Source organism: Pistacia vera, unplaced genomic scaffold (assembly GCF_008641045.1).
Source record: "Pistacia vera cultivar Batoury unplaced genomic scaffold, PisVer_v2 Contig656, whole genome shotgun sequence".
Lineage (NCBI taxonomy): Eukaryota > Viridiplantae > Streptophyta > Magnoliopsida > Sapindales > Anacardiaceae > Pistacia > Pistacia vera.
Genome location: NW_022196508.1, coordinates 673,834 through 695,591, shown reverse-complemented (window position 1 = coordinate 695,591; position 21,758 = coordinate 673,834). Strand labels below are relative to the sequence as shown.

The 21,758-nt window shown below is 34.1% G+C and overlaps 2 protein-coding genes and 1 pseudogene across 2 annotated transcripts; 2 read left to right on the top strand and 1 right to left on the bottom strand.

Moving 5' to 3' along the window:
* Positions 1–1,246: 1,246 nt before the first annotated feature.
* Positions 1,247–2,919, bottom strand: LOC116112109. Its single transcript, XM_031398299.1, has 5 exons — positions 2,873–2,919; positions 2,640–2,765; positions 2,032–2,442; positions 1,512–1,599; positions 1,247–1,392 (listed from the first exon to the last, which is right to left on the bottom strand). Exons 2-5 carry the CDS (start codon positions 2,721–2,723, stop codon positions 1,247–1,249), a joined length of 729 nt encoding a protein of 242 aa, XP_031254159.1. The 5' UTR covers positions 2,724–2,765; positions 2,873–2,919.
* Positions 2,920–15,864: 12,945 nt separating this feature from the next.
* LOC116112108 (peroxidase 72-like) lies at positions 15,865–16,709 on the top strand. Its single transcript, XM_031398298.1, has 4 exons — positions 15,865–15,966; positions 16,027–16,107; positions 16,267–16,458; positions 16,542–16,709. Exons 1-4 carry the CDS (start codon positions 15,865–15,867, stop codon positions 16,707–16,709), a joined length of 543 nt encoding a protein of 180 aa, XP_031254158.1.
* A 1,310-nt stretch (positions 16,710–18,019) lies between these two features.
* Positions 18,020–20,294, top strand: LOC116112106 (annotated as a pseudogene).
* The last annotated feature ends 1,464 nt before the right edge of the window (positions 20,295–21,758 follow it).

Sequence of the window (21,758 nt, the reverse complement as noted above, 5' to 3'; positions counted from 1 at the left end):
TTATTATTATTATTTTTTAAAATAAAGTTAACCAAATATATACGTGAAAGGGTTGAAAGATGAAATAGTATTTGCTTTTGTCCAACCATTAAAGGAATAGGGAATCCATAAGCCCTCCTACAAGCTATTATTCTAAACCTTTCCCCATTTCAAATTGCATTATTATAGCTTTAAGTACTACTAATAAGCATGATTGTTGGCTTTAAACTCACCATTTGAGTACTAGTACGGTAGTACCCACAATCCGAAGGCCTGTTTTATTTAAAATTGGGTGGATGTTTGCTTTAGTTATTTCCGTTTTGGTGGTTTTTTTTTTTTTTTTTTTTTTTCAATTATATTAATCATGCTTCTAGTTTCTCTTGAATTATATTCACGCCTATGAAATTCTCAACTAAAATCTGGAATTATCAATAGAGGAAAACTCGTCTGCGGCGACCGGCCATTACCAACACCAAAAGCCGACACCAATGTAGTTGCAAGTCGCCAATGCGATTTAGTTCATGCTCATAAATGTATTAGTTAACTTAGCTTGCACGAAATTTTTGTCTATATCTTGAAGACAAAAAAAACCTTACCGGCTAGGAAAGAACTATGGATTAATTTAATTTACTTTTGAGTTAAAATGGTTGATGATGATAATGGCGATATATAGTGATAGATTTGGAATGTATCCAAGACTTCAACATTCAATATGTTTTCACACTTGCCCATGTTGGAATCACAAGATTATGCCATATCATAAAATCATCACTAGATAGATTTTGACCTTTTGCTTTTAAACTTTTGGATAAGCCTGCTGTGGAAATAGCCAGACTGACTTACAACGGTGGGGTTGTGGCTCTTCTGGAAATAGAAACTCCCTTTTTTGTATCTGAATATAACATCCTACATCATCAACGTGCAAACTTTAGAATGGAAATAGTAACAGGAAATATATAGAAATCTAAGCCTATATGGCCCAAAATTCATGATTAAGTCGTGGAAATTAACATTGAAAGCCTATGTGTAAAGACATGTTGAGCTTACAACAACCCGAAATATAACATATTTTACACAATGTATATGTATATTTACTAATTTTATATTATATCATATCATAGAATAACCATTTCAAAGTAGTAGCACTCCCAGGAATTGCATTTCGTGGTTATTGAAATTTATCAACTTGTTGAAGTAAACGCCACTGATTTCAAGATACTTATCAAAACTACAAAACCTTCAATTCTTCACTTCCAGAGTCAATTCTTCACTTTTCTTTCTTAGGTGGCACGATCTTAACGGGCTTGTTCAGTCTCTCCTTCAGAGTCTCAGCCAACACTTTAGCGTCCATTGTTGATGTTCCTTCAACAATCACCAGCTCTTTCTCTTCGTCCACTGTCATACGCCGCACTCCTGTAATTAAGTAAGCAACGTTAAATTATATACATGGCCAACATAATACGGAGACATTGAAAACGACGCTGTAACGGTAACGGTACGGAACATGAGTAGCAATGATCACTCAAACTCACCTTCGGTTTTTAGCAGAGTCTTCTGAATCCTCTCTGTGCAACCGCCGCAGAGATGGGCCAGCTTCAAAACCGCCGTCGTCACCGGAGGCTGTAATTATTTGGTGTTAATGATATAAGAGTGATTATCCTCTTTGTTAATCAATTAATTCATAAGGAAGAATGTTTAGAAGTCATTTATCACAAGAAAGAAGGAAGAAAAAAGAAAAAAAAAGTAAACTTGAAATCAACAACAAAGGTTTAATATAATACAAATAATTAAACATAAACTAATAACCACTGGATCCGAATTAATTTTATATAAACTCCTGAAAATTCCAGTTTAATTGGAAGGCTCAAACTCAACTTTCTCTTCAAGCTGCGATAGAATCTGCAACTTAATTAAAATTACATCTTCGGATCTGCAACTTAAATCTCAATTTTTTCCCTAATATAATTGTTGGATCAAAATTTTTTATTGAATTATATTTCTGATTACTAAGCAAACTAATTATTAAGTATATACAAATGCTCACATCCATACCTCCTTTAATTGAAGCTCATGCTCATTTGCGTGTTTTAAATAACCAAGAATGTTTTCATCCTCTATGAAAGTGAAAACAGCAGCAATAATAGCGAAGACTAGTAGCAAAACAGGTGCTGTATAATTGTTGTTGATCTTGATGCCCAAAACTGGCAGAAATGTACCAATCAACAGAACCACTGAGAAGCCAATCTCCAAGGCCCCAAGCTGCTTCTCAGCATCTCCTCTGATTCTTTCCGGCATACAAGTTAAAATTGTCATCACAAAACCAGAGAATGATAAGAGAAATGCAGCAAGATGGATAATAAAGGGGCTTTGCCCAGCCACATCCAAAACCAATGATACTGTTTTCAACATCACCAAAAACACCGCAAGTGCACGCCGTTTATCTTCACGAAGTAGCTTATATCCCTACAACAATAATTTTGAGAGACTCAAAATTATCTAATAAATTCAAAACCATAGAAAAAAAAAAGACATTCTTAAACAAAAGAGAAAAACAGAGGAACAAATAAAGACAAAGCTAATAATCTCCACAATCCTTCCCATCAAGTATGGAGGATAAATACAGCCCTTAATTTCACAAAAAAAGTTTGCTTATAACTCACCCGGAAGACCAAAGAGCTGATGGATGAAAAGTAATCATCGGTGGAGAAGCAGCTACCACATCTATTTGCTTCAGTGTTGTTCATGCTTAATTCTGATCTCTGAGGCTCTGAAACACACTGTCAATTCTTAAAAAAAAAAAAAAAACTGTCAATTCTCTCTACTCTGTTACAATAAAAGTAGAACCCGGTGGGAGGGGAACGAAAATAATGAAGGAGAGTTCAAGAAAGCACACCGTCAATTGATCTCTCCCAACTCTTTTACAAGACAAGGTAGAAAGTAGAAAAGGGTGGGACTTGGGAGTGGGAGTGGGAGTGGGAGTGGGACGATTAAACAGATGAATGAATAGAGTAGTTGACAATGTCAATTTGCACACGCAACATTATATAATATAATATAAGACTAAAATCAGCATTATATAATATATTGTAGGGACTGTGACCTTTTCACCTGACCTGCTTTCTGCATGCGGGAATCGTAAATCACACGCTACCCACAATCAAAATATCTGATTGGTATTACAATATAATGTTTCTCCTCTTACGGTAAATGATAATTGCTGTAAAACCGAGTTTACCTAACCAAAAATCAATATTCTAACCGACCAAAAATGAAAGAAAAAAAAAAAAAAAAAAACACTATCTTTTTACTGTTGTTTACTTGTTTAAGATTGAATCAGTTACATCCCTATTGAGTTTCAGAATATAAAGGCTCGCTGTTGTATTATTATTATCACAAAATCACATAGTACAAACCTCAAGAACACACTCAAACTTTGGCTCAAACACTCACTCTCAAGAACCTCAACCTTTCCACTATTGTTATCGTAAATCTACAATCCTCTAGAGAAGCTTAATCCTGATTCTCTACTCATAAAAGAAACACAACTTTTAGATGGATTACAACGCAATTTACACAAGAGAACAGATTGGGATTAAGAACCACAACAAAGAGCATTTGATCGCGAATTTTCCCAGCATCCCACTGTGCAAATTTCTGCTTTTATATGTTGATCACAAGAAAAGATTTTAGCCATTGGATTTGATAGAGACCAAGGGCCAAGACTGAACTTAAATAGCTTGAAACGGCAACGCATTAGTAAAGCACAATAAGACATAGTTTTAACAGTTTCACACATTAACAGTAACTTATTCAAATATATACAAACTTGGTTGAACATAAACATGAAGGTGGGACCAGGGGGAGAGTCAAGAAAGTTGACCGGTCAAATTGAGATGAGTCAAAGAAAACACTGAATAATTAAAAAAGTAAAAGTGAAATATGTAAAAAACTGTGCCCAGAAACGTACGTTGTTAAGACAAGCATCTTCTGTTAAGAAAAGAATCTGACATTCCCACTTCCAGAGAGAATTTCGATGGCTGACTCAATTCTATTTCTGCCGCTGCTTCATGAATGGCCATTCACGACAGTTTATAAAATCCAGTATCACTTTTTAGGCAAGTATTCGTTAAATACTTCCAGAGAATCATGCTAATAATAATAAACGACATTGTCGTGATTATTGACAACAATTATCACTTTTATATAGTCTATTTAATGGAATTAAGTATATCAAATTATCTAATTATTAACCATCTTTATATGATTTAATGCTAAAAGAGAAAAAGAAATTTCGTAAGCTCTTAAGTATGAGTCCTCCAATACTAATAGAAGTGACTACTAGAATTTTTACCCGATTAATAATTTTAAGGTTTGAAGGATTAGTTGAGGTACGTGCAAACTGGTATGAACACTCTCAATGATTAAAAAAAAAAATCTAATCATTTTCGTATTTAGATGTTAATTATGGATTTATATGACATTGCCTAAAATTAAATTTATCTACCTTGTTAAGAAAATATAAAATGCTTATATCAGGGTTTTTTTCAATAATTTTGTAGGTTTTTTAATATATTTTTAGATAAATTTTGTTTGTATTAGAGGTTTTAATATTTTTTAAACTTTTTATTGTAGAGAATGTTTAGTTAAATTAACAAACTTAGAAGGTATTTTCATTAATTTTTAAATCATACCTCGTAATAATAATCCAACTCAATTTTTTCAAAAATCCTAATCAAAATAATAAAACAAACACAACTTACTGTACCACCAGCAATCAGGACTCATTATATACAAAGTGGTATATTGATCAACTGGACTGATGCAAGAGGAGAGCAGAACTCCCAAAGAATGTTTATTTTAATAACATTGTGTTCTATAATACCTTCTACCCTTACTAGTACCCATTTTTTCATCCGTAATGATCTCTGTCTTTAACACAACCTCTCCATCCCCTATTGCCATTCAATCAGAGCTCATCTCTGAAACCATTTAATGGAACACAGCCTCTCCATTCTCTATTTCCATTTGATCAGCTCTTCTCCAAAATCATGTACCAATAAAGGGAACAAATAATCAACCAAAAAAAAAAAAAAAACACAATTTGATCAGCTAAGAGAAGCCAAATTCAAAGGCACTTCAAATAAACCAAACCACTAACGAATGGAAACCTAAAAGAAATCATCCTACATAATTAACGTGCAAACTTTGGAATGAAGATAGTAACAGGGAATAAATAGAAATCTAAGCCTATATGGCCCAAATTTCATGATTAAGTCGTGGAAGAATCATGGAAAGGCTATGTGTAAAGACATGTTGAGCTTACAACAACCCCACATGTAACATATTTTATGTAATGTATATTTGATTTTAATTACATATTTTATTAAGGTTATCATGCCACATAATAAACGCACAAACTTTAGAATTTCCACTAACCTGAGGAATATTATTATTATAATATTTTCATAAGTAGAAAATCCAAGCCTACATGACCCCATGACCCCAATCATGTCAATAACTCTTAATTTTTAATTTCATGATTAAGTTGTGGAATTTTGGAAATTAACATCAGCAAAGTTGAACTTATGACGACCTTGCCTTCCATATAAAATTTACTTTACTTTGAATGGGCCTACGACTCATATAAAATGACACATGAGATTATGTTACTATCCAAGCTATGATTTTATTTTATTTTTTTAACCAAGGTGTCCAGGTTAAGTTTGCACACATCTCAACTAATCTCTAATGTCCATTGAATACTTTACAATACCCTGTAAACCCAAAGAACCAAATAAGTTACAATATAATAGGTAATTCCAAGGTTTAATTAAACCTAAAACCTCAATGAAATGGGCAAATCGCCTTGATCATCAGGCCAACCGCTTGGGTTACTATGATTTGATTTCATTATCATATAAAATGTACTTGGCTTGAATGGGCCTGGAACTCATATAAAATGAAAATCATATTAGTAAATTTTCTGTGTTTGAAGTGAGGAATCCTAAGCATACACCCAAATATTATTATTATTATGTAATAATTAAATTTTGTTAAAATATATTTTTGAATTAACTAAAACAATAAGGGTTTTTTTTATAAAGTTAACCAAATGTACACGTGAAAGGGTTGAAAGATGAAATAGTATTTGCTTTTGTCCAACCATTAAAGGAATACGGAATCCATAAGCCCTCCTACAAGCCATTATTCTAAACCTTTCCCCATTTCAAGTTGCATTATTATAGCTTTAAGTACTACTAATAAGCATGATTGTTGGCTTTAAACTCACCATTTGAGTACTAGTACGGTAGTACCCACAATCCGAAGGCCTGTTTTATTTAAAATTGGGTGGATGTTTGCTTTAGTTATTTCCGTTTTGGTGGTTTTTTTTTTTTTTTTTTCAATTATATTAATTCATGCTTCTAGTTTCTCTTGAATTATATTCACGCCTTTGAAATTCTCAACTAAAATCTGGAATTATCAATAGAGGAAAACCCGTCTGCGGCGACCGGCCATTACCAACACCAAAAGCCGACACCAGTGTAGCTGCAATTCGCCAATGCGAATTAGTTCATGCTCATAAATGTATTAGTTAACCTAGCTTGCAAGAAATTTTTGTCTATATCTTGAAGACAAAAAAAACCTTAGCGGCTAAGAAAGAACTGTGGATTACTTTAATTTACTTTTGAGTTAAAATGGTTGATGATGATAATGGCGATATATATAGTGATAGATTTGGAATGTATCCAAGACTTTAATATTCAATATGTTTTCACACTTGCCCATGTTTTTTCTTAAATCTTTTAGACTTACTTTGGACATCATAGTCTTCTTCTATGGAAAAACAAAAATTCAAGGACTGAAAAGCTGATGATGATATGCAATATCTACTGATTCTAAGTTTGTCCTTGTGTGCTTGAAAGATGCATTTTCTCTTCTACTTTAAGCCTGTAGCACGAAAACCACTTTTGTTCACCCTTGAACCTGTCAGTTTTTGGAATCACAAGATTATGCCATATCATAAATCATCACTAGCTAGATTTTTACCTTTTGCTTTTAAGCTTTTGGATAAGCCTGGTCCGGAAAAAGCCAGACTTATTTACAATCGTGGGGTTGTGGTTCTTCTATAGAAACCCCCTTTTTTGTATCTGAATATGAACAATGAATAATTGAATATAATATCCTACGTCATTAACGTGCAAACTTTAGAATAGAAATAGTAACAGGAAATAAATAGAAATCTAAGCCTATATGGCCCCAACTTCAGGATTAAGTCGTGGAAGAATCATGGAAATTTACATTAAAAGCCTATGTGTAAAGACATGTTGAGCTTACAACAACCCGACATATAACATATATTACGTAATGTATATTGATTTAGGGGTTAACTACATATTTTATTGAGTTATCATGCCACATCATAAACGCATAAACTTTAGAATTTCCAGTAACCCAAGGAATATTATTATTATAATATTTTCATAAATAGAAAATCTAAGCCTACATCAACATTACCCCAAATCCAATCATGCCAATAACTTTTAATTTTTAATTTCATGATTAAGTCGTGGAATTTTGGAAATTAACATAATCAATGTTGAACTTACGACGACCCTGCAGCCTTCCATATAAAAAATACTTTATTTTGAATGGGCATGGGACTCATATAAAATGACATGTAAGATTATGCTACTATTCAAACTATGATTTGATTTCACTATCATATCAAATGTACTTACTTTGAATGAGCCTTGGACTCATATAATTGAAAACGTTCCATCAACTCTCACGTGCTTAATCGGTGTGAGACTTTAACATTCTCTCTCACAGTTAAGTTCATATTTTAGGTCATGTTTGTTTCTCTCTTATAAATCAGTAAGCTTGAACGTGCCTAATCAGTCAATTGCTCAACTTAACTTGGCCTAACTTTGATACCATAATAGAATTTAAGGTAGGTCTAACTCCATATCCAATAAAACCTTGTTGAATGGGAGGATTATTCTCTCTTATAAACCAATAGGTTTGAACGTACCCAATAGATGTAGGACTCCAACAAAACAGTAGAAGCTTAAGTAATTAATTTAATCATCATTAAAATGACTTCTTTCATAAAACCTAGAGAGACTGTAATCAACGACCAAAACAGTAAATTTGGATATTAATTAGAGCCCTTAACATTGAACATAACATAAACCTACAGTCTTGATATGAATGTGGGTGTATGTATAGATTAACAGGGGCTCCTCTCACTTATGTTGTTGCATGTTAGTATTGTGTAGAATTAACTATACACAGCTAAATAGGTTAAGAGTAATAATTTAATAATATATCAAATTAATGCGGTTTAAAAACCACCCGAAAACAGTTTTGCATTGAGGAATCATTTTTTTGGCATGGAGCTGGCTAGTATAAGTTATCAACACCAATAAGCTTCAAAACCTGATTGGACTGATTCCTTGGGAAGTTTGTGTATTCTCCTTCTCCTTGCAATTTTTTATTCTTTTTTTCAATACAATTACCAGGTTTACTCAATATATATATATATATATATATATCAAGCGCCGCAAACCAAAGTATTCATTTGGGCCTCTAAAATTTGGTAGGAGCCCAATAAACAGTTGCCCAAACCAAAAATAAGCCTTACAGAAATTCACAGAAGAGGGAGATAGGATCCACACTCCAAGAGAGTGCAAAGAAATTCTTGATTCTATTTTGCGTTTCCAAATTGAATTAATTTAATCAATTTAATCAATTACGTATGACCACACTATATAATTGGCAGTTTCCAACTTTTGTGTCTCTGTCATAGCGTTTGGTTTGAGAAATTTTTTATTATTAAAAAGATAGAATTACCACTGAAATAGATTACCTTAAAGATTGATAGGGGAATGTTATATCAATATATTTGGTTAAATTGGTGAGCATAAATAATTAAGATGCATGTTTCGGAGGAATAAAATATTATTGAAGGGTTTTTTTTACTCAATTGCCCTTTCTTTTTAATATTATTATTATTATTTAGAGCATAACTTTTAACACCTTATATTTGAGAATTTAGGTAAAAGAATCTACAATAAAAATTTAAAATTTAACAAAATATACCTAGCCTCCCAAGACGACTACCGACCGCTTGTCACCACTATCGACCGCTGCTGGCAGTCATCAAACCGGCACATGACTAACTGGATATGGCTGGTCATGCATCAATATGGTTGGAATAGTCAATTGAAGGTCAAAAACGGTCAAATGATAATGGATCTGACTGTCTGGCTAGATCCATTTTGGCCATTAACGAGTCGTAGATCTAACCGTCTGGCCAAATCTATTCTGGCCATTAATAGCCAGATCTATCGTGGTTAATTTCAGCAAACGGAGGGATGAAACAGTCGGAAACCAAAGGGCTTTTGTGGAGTGGGTGATTGGGAAGGTGATGGTGGCGACAAGGCAAATCAACACCGTTGCAATCAGCCCAGATCGAGGTTGAATCAAGTGGTTGGGCAGACATGTGGAGTCGCCGAAAAAGGGCCAAAATGGTCACACCACTTGTTTGTGGTTTCGTGATTGCTTGTTGATTTGTTGGATTTTGTTGATTGTTTGTGTGTCGTTTGCGGAACTGTGTTGGTGGGCACCCATTTGTCTCTCAAAAAGGGTGCAATATAAGTAACAAAATGATTGAAGTTGGAATATAATCTTTGCCTTGCATTGTACCATTTTGGTACTTATATTTCAACTTCAACATGATTGAATTACCATTCCAGACAAGCTACGGCTTAATTATCTATAGCTAATTAGCTTTATAATTAACTGCAGAGACCAAAATCTGCAGAATGTGATGTCTGTTGTTATAACTTGTACTATTCCATACCTTCACAACCGTGTCTCACAAAATAAGTAACCGAACTTGGGGAGATATTTCATGGTTCCATAATATTCATAACCTAATTATACATTATTATTATACTTTCCGTTTGACTGAACAAATACAAAATGCTCTTTTTCTACTTTCCTTGTCTACATGTTTTTGCCCTCTTTTTTTAGGATTTTAACTTGGTATTTATAAGGGCTGCAATTGTGATCGTTAGTGGGGATAACGTCAGTGGAATGATTAGGATAATATTATTAAAAAAAGGCTGAGTGGGTGTTGAAATTCATAAGTCCAATTAATAATAATCTTTGATCACGGTTAATACCAAAACAAACTGATTATTAAAATAATGAGAAGAAAACAATAGTAAATCTCATGTAATTAGCTACGTTTTTAGAGTGCCTCATATACGTCACTGCTCACAATAAGGACTAAAACAAGGGAGAACGACTTATACATACCTAAGATTTATCGTAACGACAAGTTGGTATCCAAAAGGTTTTGAAATGACAAATAGATACTTTCCGTCATGTTCTGTTAGTGATTTCTGTTTATTACTGTTTATTAATAGTGAAAAGACTAAAATGCCCTTAAAAGTTTGAATTTTAGTTTTTTATAAATTTAAAAATTTCAAAAAACCCCCTAAGTTTACAAATTTCACTAAATACCCCAATATATAAAAGTTTTATAAAATAACAAAAACACCCCCCACCGGCAAGTGCCAGATTCCGGCCACCACCGCCGGAATCTGGCCGGAAAGTTGCGTTACGACACAGACCCGTCGGATCTGTGTCGTAACGCGTCGATCTGGCCTTTTCCGGCCAGATCCGTGGCTGATCTGGCCGGAAAAGGCCAGATCTACGGCTAGATCTGGCCGTCGACGCCGCAAAACTCCATCTGCGGCGTCGAAGGCCAGATCTGGCAGTAGATCTGGCCTTTTCCGGCCAGATCAGCCACGGATCTGGCCGGAAAAGGCCAGATCTGGCTTCTGCTTCGACGGCCAGATCTTGCCTTTTCCGGCAAGATCGGCACGTTACGACACAGATCCGACGGATCTGTGTCGTAATACAGTTTTCCGGCCAGATTCCGGCGATGGTGGCCGGAATCTGGCACTTGCCGGTGGGGGGTGTTTTTGTTATTTTATAAAACTTTTATATATTGGGGTATTTAGTGAAATTTGTAAACTTAGGGGGTTTTTTGAAATTTTTAAATTTATAAAAAAACAAAAATTGAAACTTTGAAGGGCATTTTAGTCTTTTCACTATTAATAAACAAAAATCACTAACAGAATATGACGGAAGATACCTATTTGTCGTTTTAAAACCTTTTGGGTACCAACTTGTCATTACAGTAAACTTTGGGTATGTACAAGTCGTTCGCCCCTAAAACAATTATGCAACAAAACAATATGATGCCCTTGAAATTACTTAATTATAATTATAGCATAATAGGAAGGACAAGAACAGTTGTCCAAAAGAGTCAAATAGATAAATACACAGGTTAAGGAATGAAGATAATACATAGCGTGGCTGTTTGTGGGTTGGTTGCGTGCGCAGCTGCGTTTCATATTTAATTTTATCATATTTAAATTAAAATTGAATATGGGTATTTAATTAAATTAAATATTTAAATTAAAAGAAATAAAAGAACGTGTTACCCAATCTTACGATTTGATAAGGACAAAGACAGGAATTAGAAAAAGGCATAAAGCAGATTCCCTTCTTCAATTTCTTTTTATTTAATAAAAATTTAAGGTCAGTTCGGGCAGGCAGTAATGAACAGCTGTTAGGGCATCTCCAACCCTGCGTTATTTTGGTGACAGCTGTTAGGGCATCTCCAATACACCAAAATGACGCAAATTTGAAGTCCAATCCAGCGCTATTTGCTGCGACAAATAGGTGTGAAGCTACAGTATGACGTCAAATTTGATGCAGCACGTAACTTCCTACCAAATGGGTGTAGTACTGTAGCATTATTAAATTTTTTTCTATTTTTTTAATTTTGTTAAGTTAATTTGGTTATTAAATTCTACATCAAAAATCATACAAAATTTGATTATTTATATTTAAGTTAATTTAATTATTATTTATATTAATATTTATAGTAATAAATTCATAATAATGATATAATTCAAAAAATGATGAAAAATAAAAAACATAACTTTATTCAATGCAAATATTAAACTAGACTAACTCAAAATAAAAATTAACACTAATTTAAAAGCACTAAAATTAAAAGAACAGATGGAAACGTCAACTCTCGAAGATAAAATTGTTGTAGATAAAAATATCCGATTTCAAAATTTTCTTGCTCGATATAGACAAATCAAGAGTAAAGAGACTCGAAAAAGAAATAGAATATTCTAAACAATATTCATTTTGGTGTAATATTTGGTGCAATAAGTTGGAAATGTAATAGTATTTTACAGTAAAAATCACACCAATTTGGTGCAATGGGTTGGAGATGGTCTTGAAGTTGGGACAAGTAACTATGTGTACGGATATCACTCGCTCATATATAACATCAAAATCCTCAGTCCATAATTTGTTTCGCAGGTTTAGTTGAGTTCTTTATAAAGTATGATATGCATTTTCTAATTTCAACTATTTTTGTTGCCAAAATAAACGAAAAATATAATTGTTTTATAATATCTTCTTTTTATTTGTGTTTGATTTATTAGCAATTTTTTTTAATATTTTTAAAATAACAAAATTCTTGTGTTATTAATAATAAGTTATTAAAATTATATTATTATAAATGAATGAAATATTTTCAACATCATTTAATGAGGAGAGATGCTTTTATAGTTTTATTACTTCACGTGCATGATAGAAATCTTTATCATTTGATCAACCTCTTTCTTCACAGCATAGTATAATTCAATAAATATTTGTAGGTCCACAGAAAATCAACAAAGTGAAAGGGTCATAATGTAAAATAGAGAAATGATAATAAATTTAATGTTTCGTGGTGTTGGATCTGATGCGAAGAGGAGAACGGGAACTATGGTTATGATGAGATTAAGTAATCAGAGGACAATTATAATGACTCTCTCACTGGCTAGCGGACTCGTAAAATAACAGTAAAATTTATTAAATATATATATTATAAAAATATATATGTAGATGAGTATAAAATAATAGACCCAATTTTTGCTCTTACACTTTTTATGAAATTCTATCTATGTCCCTTAGTCAATTATAATAATGCCCTCATTTTTATTAACTTCTCAATAAAATTCTATCTCTTTTCACTCTCTATTTTTTTAACTAATTATGAATAAAAAGACCATTTTACCCCTAATAAAATTTTAAGGTATTTTCTTCACACTTGTTCAAGATACCTTTCAATTAAGGGTATTAGGGAATACATAAAGCTACGTATCTCGATGTGAGCGTTACAATTCTCCTCCCCCCCCCCCCCCCCCCCCCCCCCCCCCCCCCCCCCCCCAAATACAAGAATTTCGTCTTTGAAATTCAAACGAACAACTTAGGGTGGACGTTCCATTCAGAAATGCTGAGTGGCTGAAGCAAACCTGATGGTCTTTGGTGTTTTACTTTCACCTATTGACAAACCAAGCACTTAGCCACATAATCTCCAATATCTTTCTTCATATCTGGTCAACAATAACTTTTCTTTAAATCTTGATACATCTTGGTTCCTCCAGGATGAGCAGTGTATGATATTCCTAATAATTAAGTCAGATTCTTCACTATTATTTTCACCTGCATCTTCATCTTCATCTTCTTTATTTATTTATTTTATTATTATTATTTTTTATTTACTACTTTCTTTGGAATGAATAAATTCCCTTGTTATTCTCTGCATGCAAAGATATTGATGAGTAGGAGAGTTGGTAGTAATGTTACCGAGATAAATCTCATTATCTTAATAGAGAATAATACTATACATACATTATTTTCATACAACATTATGTGATAAGATATGATTAGATGAAAGTTTAATTTTAACTTTAAATTAGTCAATTATATCTTGTCACATAATGTTGTAAGAAAAATATTGTATAAAAATGATATATGTGTAGTATTACTTCTTAATAAAACTTCAAAAGGGCAGGTAGAGAGAGAGAGAGAAAAGTTGGAAACTACCAATTATATCAAAGTATATAAACAATCTTGGCAGTATAAATCGGGGATGGAGAAGTGTGCTTTAATTACGGGGTTTCTTTATGGTCAAGAGACATAAAAGAATCCACATTTTGACATGATTATTAGATACATTTTAAAAGAATCCACATTTCCAATGGCCGCCACTCATTTTTTATTCATTCCTTCGTTTTCTTTTAGCAAACTAAATCTTTTGCTTTTATCTTTTTTCTCAAAGTCCTTCTTACAATCATAAACATTTTCCTCCTAACCTAAAGTGACAAAGAAGGACTCATTTTTAAATCTCTCTTTTCGATAATGTAAAATTGAAAAAACAAATGACCCTTTACATTAAACGCTCTTTCTTACATTACTTCCTTTTTAAGAAGCACACTACTTGTTCGAATCTGACTGTATTATCATCTTCAGCATCGCAGAAACAGTTTTTTGATCGGTTTTAAAATCTTTATATATACCCCTAATACTTAATGTCACGTGATAATCAGCACTACTTCTTTGAAACTAAACACGTGACATTCAAAGATCACACGAAAGAGAGTTTTAAAAATTAAGCGTGAAATTGTCGGTTCTGCAACCATAAAAACTACAAATTATAAAATACTTACCATTATTTTATGTACTATAAAATACATTACTATTATTTTATGTAATATAAAATACATTACCATTATTTTATGTGTTAGTTTATGTGTTATAAAATACATACCATTATTTTATGTACTATAAAATACATTACTATTATTTTATGTAATATAAAATACATTACCTTTGTTTTATGTGTCAGTTTATAAAATATAAAACACATATCATTGTTTTATGTATTATAAAATACATTACCATTATTTTATGTATTACAAAATGCATTACCATTTTTTATGTATTATAAAATACACAACATAAATTTGATTCTCACTTTCATGGCGTCTTCTAAAAACTCGAAGCATGAGAGCACAATTGAATAATTGGTGGTTATAATAGTTCTTTTTTTAAAGTCAAATTACTACTATTCAACGAATAATTGAATAATTGGTCGTAACATTCTCTGGACTCAATATTTAACGAATTCTCAAAGGACAGAGAAAACCAACACCGAACCCAAACATGTCAATTTCCCATCTAACAAATTTTCCTCCCGATTCAACATAAATATTTTATTTTCTAGAAATTGTTTCTGGTTTAAGGTTAATACTAATCACATAATCAAAAAATCAAGCTAAATTCTATTTATTCCACCATAATATTTGGTGGAATATTAATCCAAGTAATAATGAATAGATTGGGTCCTTACTTTACATGCTAGTTGAAATGATAGATCAAATGGTGTTTGAATTGAATTTGAGGCACTCTAATGGGCAGTTAATCACTCGAAACTTAATTACCTAACCACCAAAACTCGTAACTGCTGGAATCCCGCAAACCCTGAAATTGGGAAGCACTGAGGACCCACATGTTTACTTTAATCAGGCCCCGCTTTAGTATAAACTATATAAACCCCTTTCCGCTTCTAATTTCTCACCACTCTCCTTTTTCTTCCTCATTACTCTTTCTCTCTGTACTGTCCTGTGAAGAAGACGGAAAATGAAAATGCCAATCCCTCCTGTTTCTTCCTCTCCAGTCTCCTCTTCCTGTCCCCAGCTCTCATTTGCTCCTCCCCTATCCAAATAACAATCCAGAGCGCTTCATGAAAACGCAGTCGTTGCCTTACCGCAGGGGAAAATGTGATCAGGAGTTCATCAATTCACTAATAAGAACCTGATTTACAGAAGGAATTCTTATTAGTGGCATTGATGAATTCCCTCACTTTTTCTCTAAGAAACAAAGGGTCTTTTTAGTTCTTTGGTTTTGAATATATCAGATAACTTTTCAGCTTCTCAATTTCTTTTTTGTAGGTATATGAGTTACCTCTACCCCCAGTTTTATGATCACTCATGTCCCAAAGCTCAACAGATAGTGAAGTCCATTGTGGCTAAGGCTGTTGCAAAAGAAACCCGCCCGGTGCTTCCTTGGTGAGGCTCCATTTCCATGACTGTTTTGTAAAGGTCTGCTACTTCCCAGTGTCATGATCACTCGTGTCCCAAAGCTCAACAGATAGTGAAGTCCATTGTGGCTAAGGCTGTTACAAAAGAAACCCGCACGGTGCTTCTTTGGTGAGGCTCCATTTCCATGACTGTTTTGTAAAGGTCTGCTACTTCCCCAAAACTCTCATTTCATTTTCTTAAATTCATTCATAAAAATTTCACAACTTCATTTTCCATGTATGAATTGTACTTCACACTGTATGGTCAATTTTTATAGGGCTGTGATGCATCACTATTGTTAGATAGCAGTGGCACCATAATTAGTGAGAAAAGGTCCAATCCTAACTGGGATTCAGCCAGGGGATTTGAAGTCCTCGATGAGATCAAATCTGCACTTGAGAAGGAATGTCCTCAGACAGTATCCTGTGCTGATATCTTGGCTCTAGCTGCGAGAGATTCCACTGTCCTGGTAAGTCTTAATATTTTAGCCTTGTTACTTAACCAAACTGGCCTTGCAATATGGCCAAATCTCACCAATTTTTGCATGTCCAGACTGGTGGTCCTAGCTGGGAGGTTCCATTAGGAAGAAGAGACTCCAGAGGTGCAAGTTTGAGTGGCTCTAACAATAACATTCCTGCTCCAAACAACAAAGGGAACCTTTATTCAGCTCCACTTCGCGTACGCCAATGCTCCAAACATGTACACCATCCTGGTATTTGATTTGGACACTGGCAAAATTGTGGGCTATGATGTGTGGCTTGGAGCTTGCAACAGGCAGTTAATTAGACCCTAATTGTCCTTTTTGTAAAGTGAAGTTACTGCCAACATAAATGGATGGATCCAATATTAATATTAATCTCACAGATTTAGCAACACTCTTAGGCACATGGATGCATGGATCCACCCAATTGCATGGTTGTCCCAGAAAGTGTAATGTTGATAAGAACAAATGAACATATTTTCGTCAAAACAAGTTGATCATTAAAATAATGAGAAGAAAACAGTACTAAATCGTTGAATTTCATGTAATTAGCTACGTGTTTAGATTGCTTTAAGTATGTGGTGGCGGTCCTAATAAAACTTGTAAAGGAGAGAGAGAGAGAGAGAGAGAGAGAAGTTGGAAACTACGTACCAATTATATTCTGCTTCTAAAATTTTCTACATTGTTTTTGTTTTTTTCCATTATAGATTTTATATTTAAATCTGATTGTTTAATTTAATCTCTTCACATACCCATAAAAATCAAACTAACAAAATACTACATTCAACAATATCAACATTTTTACTAGTACTAAATGAAAAGAAAAGAAAAACTCAATTAATAGCTTCATTGCAAATACATCCACCATCCATTAAAATCATCGTCACATTGTCCTCTAATTAATGAGCTAAACAAGAATAAATTTTTAATGACCGATTTGAAAATTCTGTTCAAGTGTTTGCGCTACCTAATATTAAAGGTTAGAATATTAATCCAAGTAATAATGAATAGATTGGGCCCTTACTTTACATGCTAGTTGAAATGATAGATCAAATGGTGTTTATTATTATAGCTTGAATTGATTTTGAGGCACTCTAATGGGCAGTTGAGCTGACGACCCAATAAAGTTTATGTTATGATAATTATTATCAATTAGATTTTGACAGGTTTTCACCTAACCACCAAAACTCAACAGCTGGAATCCCGCAAACCCTGAAATTAGGAAGCACAGAGGACCCACATGTTTACTTTAATCACGCACGCCTTTAGAATACTCTATATATAATATACCCCCAGCCCTAATTTCTCACCACTCTCCACTTCTTTCTCTCTCTACTGTTTAGTGAAGAAGAGGGAAAATGAAAATGCCAATCCCTCCTGTTTCTTCCTCTTCAATCTCCTCTTCCTGTCCCCAGCTCTCATTTCCTCCTCCCCTGTTCAAATAACAATCCAGAGCGTTTCATGAAAACACAGTCGTTGCCTTACCGTAGAGGACAATGTGATGATGAGCTCATCAATTCACTAGTAAGGACTTGGCTTGACCTTGGCCATGTCTTGGCATCCATGGGCAGCAAAATCAGTCAACAAACCCCATGATGGGCAGTGTTTCCGCAAGCAACAAGCAACTGAGGGGCTGCTTGGTCATGCCTTGGCTCTTGGCCATGCCTTAGCTTTGGCCTTGGCCTTGCCCTTGGTGGCCATGCCTTGGCACCCATGGGCAGCAAAATCGGTCAACAAACCCCATGATGGGCAGTGTTTCCGCAATCAACAAGCAACTGAGGGTATATATGAGGTTGGTGATGGGCTCCACAAACTATCATCACATGCATGCATGCCCTATAAAATTATCTTAACCTTATATGTTGATTTAGATATAACTAAGGGAGGAAGTTATTGATTTCCTTTTAGTGGGTCAAATCATCCCACGAAATTTAATTCAATAATTGCAAAACCAGCTGTATTAGGTTGACTAGTCAGAATCTTCCAAAAGTATAAAAAAATAGTCAGAAATATGAAATATCTTGTTTTTCAGAGCCATGTCAGCTAACTTCTCTCAATTAGGAACAAATTAGGTATTCCAGCTTTTCACGCTTTGCGTCTGATTGTATTATATGGATAATATAAAATTGAAAAAACACCTCCCAAGCCATCTGCTTATAATCCCAACCCAACTCCATTAAATCCAAGCCCAAGGAGATGCCATGCCCATAGCCCATTTCCATAAATAAACAACCAACTATCCAAAACCCAGCTCCCTCACCAGACCCATCTTCTTGTAAGGGTCAAACGGGTGTTTATGTAATAAGAGGACTTAAACTCAATGTGAAGATTTATAGTAGATTATCATCCACCCTTATTACTTTAATGTTATTTTAGTCAGCTGTATTAGGTTGACTAGTCAGCACTTTGCTCATGGGGTTGCTTTCAGGTTCAAAATTCTTAACTTAATGAAGAAGTAAACTAGTTTTTCCTTAGTTAAAAAGGCCAAGTCTAATTACATATATATATGTTTGTTCTATGATACAATAATCTATTAGTTCTTGTAATTTTTTTATGCATTTTCAGGCAGTAGGTCATGGGATTTCTAGTACATTTCTAGATAAATTTCTCGAAGTTTCAAGGAGATACTTCGAACAGCCCATGGAAGAGAAGAAGAAGCAAGCGAAAGGAGTTGAAGATTTCGAAGGCTATGGAGCTGACCCTGTACCTGAAGAAGGTCAATTCTTGGATTAGTAAAAAAGGCTCTTCCTTGAAGTATACCCAGAAGATCGAAGGAATCCTAAATTATGGCCAGAAAAACCAGAATCTTTCAGGTGCTTTCATGCTCCCCATGTCTCAGGTGGCTAAATACACATATCAAGATGACATTAGAAAATTTCTGAATTTTTTTGGTCATCCAAATTCTTGATTGTTTTGCTATTTTTGTCATGTATGAACCATTACAAATTACAAATGCGCTGAGGTATATTAGAAGAATACTCTATAAAGATGAAAAAGGTGACAGAGCTCACTTCCAAAGCAATGGCAAAGTCATTAAACATAGAAGAAAATTGCTTCTTGACACAGTTTGGCGAAGGAGCACAGCACAAAGCAAGGTTTAACTACTACTCACGTTGCCAAAGACCTGATCTTGTTCTAGGCTTAAAACCACATTCAGATGTGTCTGGCTTCACTATTATACTGATGGATGAAGAAGGTCTTCAAGTCCTCAAAGATGAGCAGAGGTTTACAGTACCTAAAATCACTGAAGCTCTCCTAGTCCTCATGGGCGATCAAATGGAGGTATATATTTCTGTTAACTTGTTTGATAATCTAAAGTTGCCGTTTCATATGTTACCTTACACACAACAAAATGAGTTTGTATCAGTGAACTGCTGCTTTCAAAGTTGCACAGCGCTTCCAATTCGAGTACTATGAACTGGAAGCGCATAAAAAATGACTGGTCTGCAGAACATTTCTTAAAGAATCTGCTCCATCAAAATTCTCAAACAATGAATAGAAATTGGAGAGATACATTTATGAAGATTATATATATCTGGAGATGTTATATTGTCACATTTTGTAACTAGCTAGCCAATGACTTGCAGATAATGACTAATGGGATATTCAAGAGCCCAGTGCATAGGGTGGTGACCAGCTCAGAAAGGGAGAGGATTTCCATCGCTGTTTTCTCTTCACCTGAAGCAAACAAAGAGATTGGACCAGAAGATGGATTAATCAATGAAGAAACACCAAGATTATTCAAGAATGTGAAAGGCTACGCTGATAGATACCAGGGATACTACAAGAAAGGACAAAGAGCACTTCATGTTGCAAAAGTGTGATATTATACTGTACTGTTCAGTGTTTTGCACAAATTGATAGCGTAGTTATTATTATGGGAGAAATCTTCACCTGTACATGTTTATTCTCTCTCGTTTAGGCTGTACAGGAAGATGCTTAATTTAGATGTCACAATACTTATCTTAATGAAATCTCTCCTTTTCATCCTTTTTAGGGTGATCCTTCACTGTTGTGATTCTGTATTTCTCTAAAACTCAACATTCAAACTCTCTCTCAAAAGTTCAAACTTTGTTATACGTTTTCTAAGTGCATCTGGTACACTGCAATAAATTTATGATTCTGTATTAACTATGAGTCTATGAAGGCCAAATTAAAGGCATAGTCTTGTTCCTCGTTTTTGCAACTTATTATAACCAAAACGCCCCTTTTTCGCTAATCTCAATTAGCTCATTTGCCTAACCACAACTTCTAACAAATGATTAACAGTATTGAAATTGGAAATGCTAAAACAAAACTGGAAATTCAATAAAACAAGAATCTTATCATAGCACCCATCATACTGAATTATTCCCCAATCGTCCCAATAGATCTGCCACTCAGCAAAAATGAACTAGGTTTCTCAGAGGATAGCAACGTAAAATTAGCCTATCAGTATTAGTTTTTTAGTGATAGATGCTCCACTGTCCTCGAGCATGATGCATATAAAGGCTCCCTAGCCTCAAATAAAGACCACTCCACACCACAGAGTATCCTCTATCCTAGGAAGTTCGACGATTGCTTAGATGACTTCAACAGCAAATTCATAAAAATTGTGTAAACTGAATCCTAGAGGAAAGAACTAAAACGCAAGAAAAGGATGTACCCTTCATTCTTTCAAGTTGAAGTTTATCATTCTATGAAATACATAACATACTTGGCTATTCTTGAAAGTTCAGCCACAGGCCATCACAAGGAACATTCTCAAAAGACTTCCAGGATAGCTAAAGTGAGGGAAACTGATTTGAAGGTGAAATTGCACCATAGCAAAGCAATGAACTCTTGCCGATCTGAAAAGAAAGCATCGAACGGCTTTTGATATTAGTATGTGTAGAATAGGCAAACCAACAGGAAGATGATTCTAGTTCTTTTCCCTTTACATTCAATTCTATCAGCCAAGACGACATTGACAGTGAACGACTTTGATATATTTGAGAGATTAAAGTGATTAGGAATTCCACAATTCAAACACCTGGTTCTGATCTTCATTTCTTACAATTAGGAGAAACACTAATATTTAATACCGTACCACCAGCAAACAGGCCTCATTATATACAAAGTGGCATATTGATCAACTGGACTGATGCAAGAGGAGAACAGAACTCCCACAGAATGTTTATTTTAATAACATTGTGTTCTTTAATACCTTTTACCCTTACTAGTACCCATTTTTTCATCCGTAATTATCTCTGTCTTTAGGGATTAATCCACAATTTAACACAGCCTCTACATCCCCTATTTCCATTCAA

Bases quoted from the DNA above. Each gene is read 5' to 3' on its own strand.
- LOC116112109 (XM_031398299.1), bottom strand. From the start codon at position 2,723: ATGAACAACACTGAAGCAAATAGATGTGGTAGCTGCTTCTCCACCGAT. The intron at 2,443-2,639 runs GTGAGTTATAAG...TTATTGTTGTAG, and splicing joins TCAGCTCTTTGGTCTTCCGG to GGATATAAGCTACTTCGTGA. The intron at 1,393-1,511 runs GTGAGTTTGAGT...ACTTAATTACAG, and splicing joins GACTCTGCTAAAAACCGAAG to GAGTGCGGCGTATGACAGTG.
- LOC116112108 (XM_031398298.1), top strand. From the start codon at position 15,865: ATGAGTTACCTCTACCCCCAGTTTTATGATCACTCATGTCCCAAAGCT. The intron at 16,108-16,266 runs GTGCTTCTTTGG...CAATTTTTATAG, and splicing joins TTACAAAAGAAACCCGCACG to GGCTGTGATGCATCACTATT. The intron at 16,459-16,541 runs GTAAGTCTTAAT...TTGCATGTCCAG, and splicing joins CGAGAGATTCCACTGTCCTG to ACTGGTGGTCCTAGCTGGGA.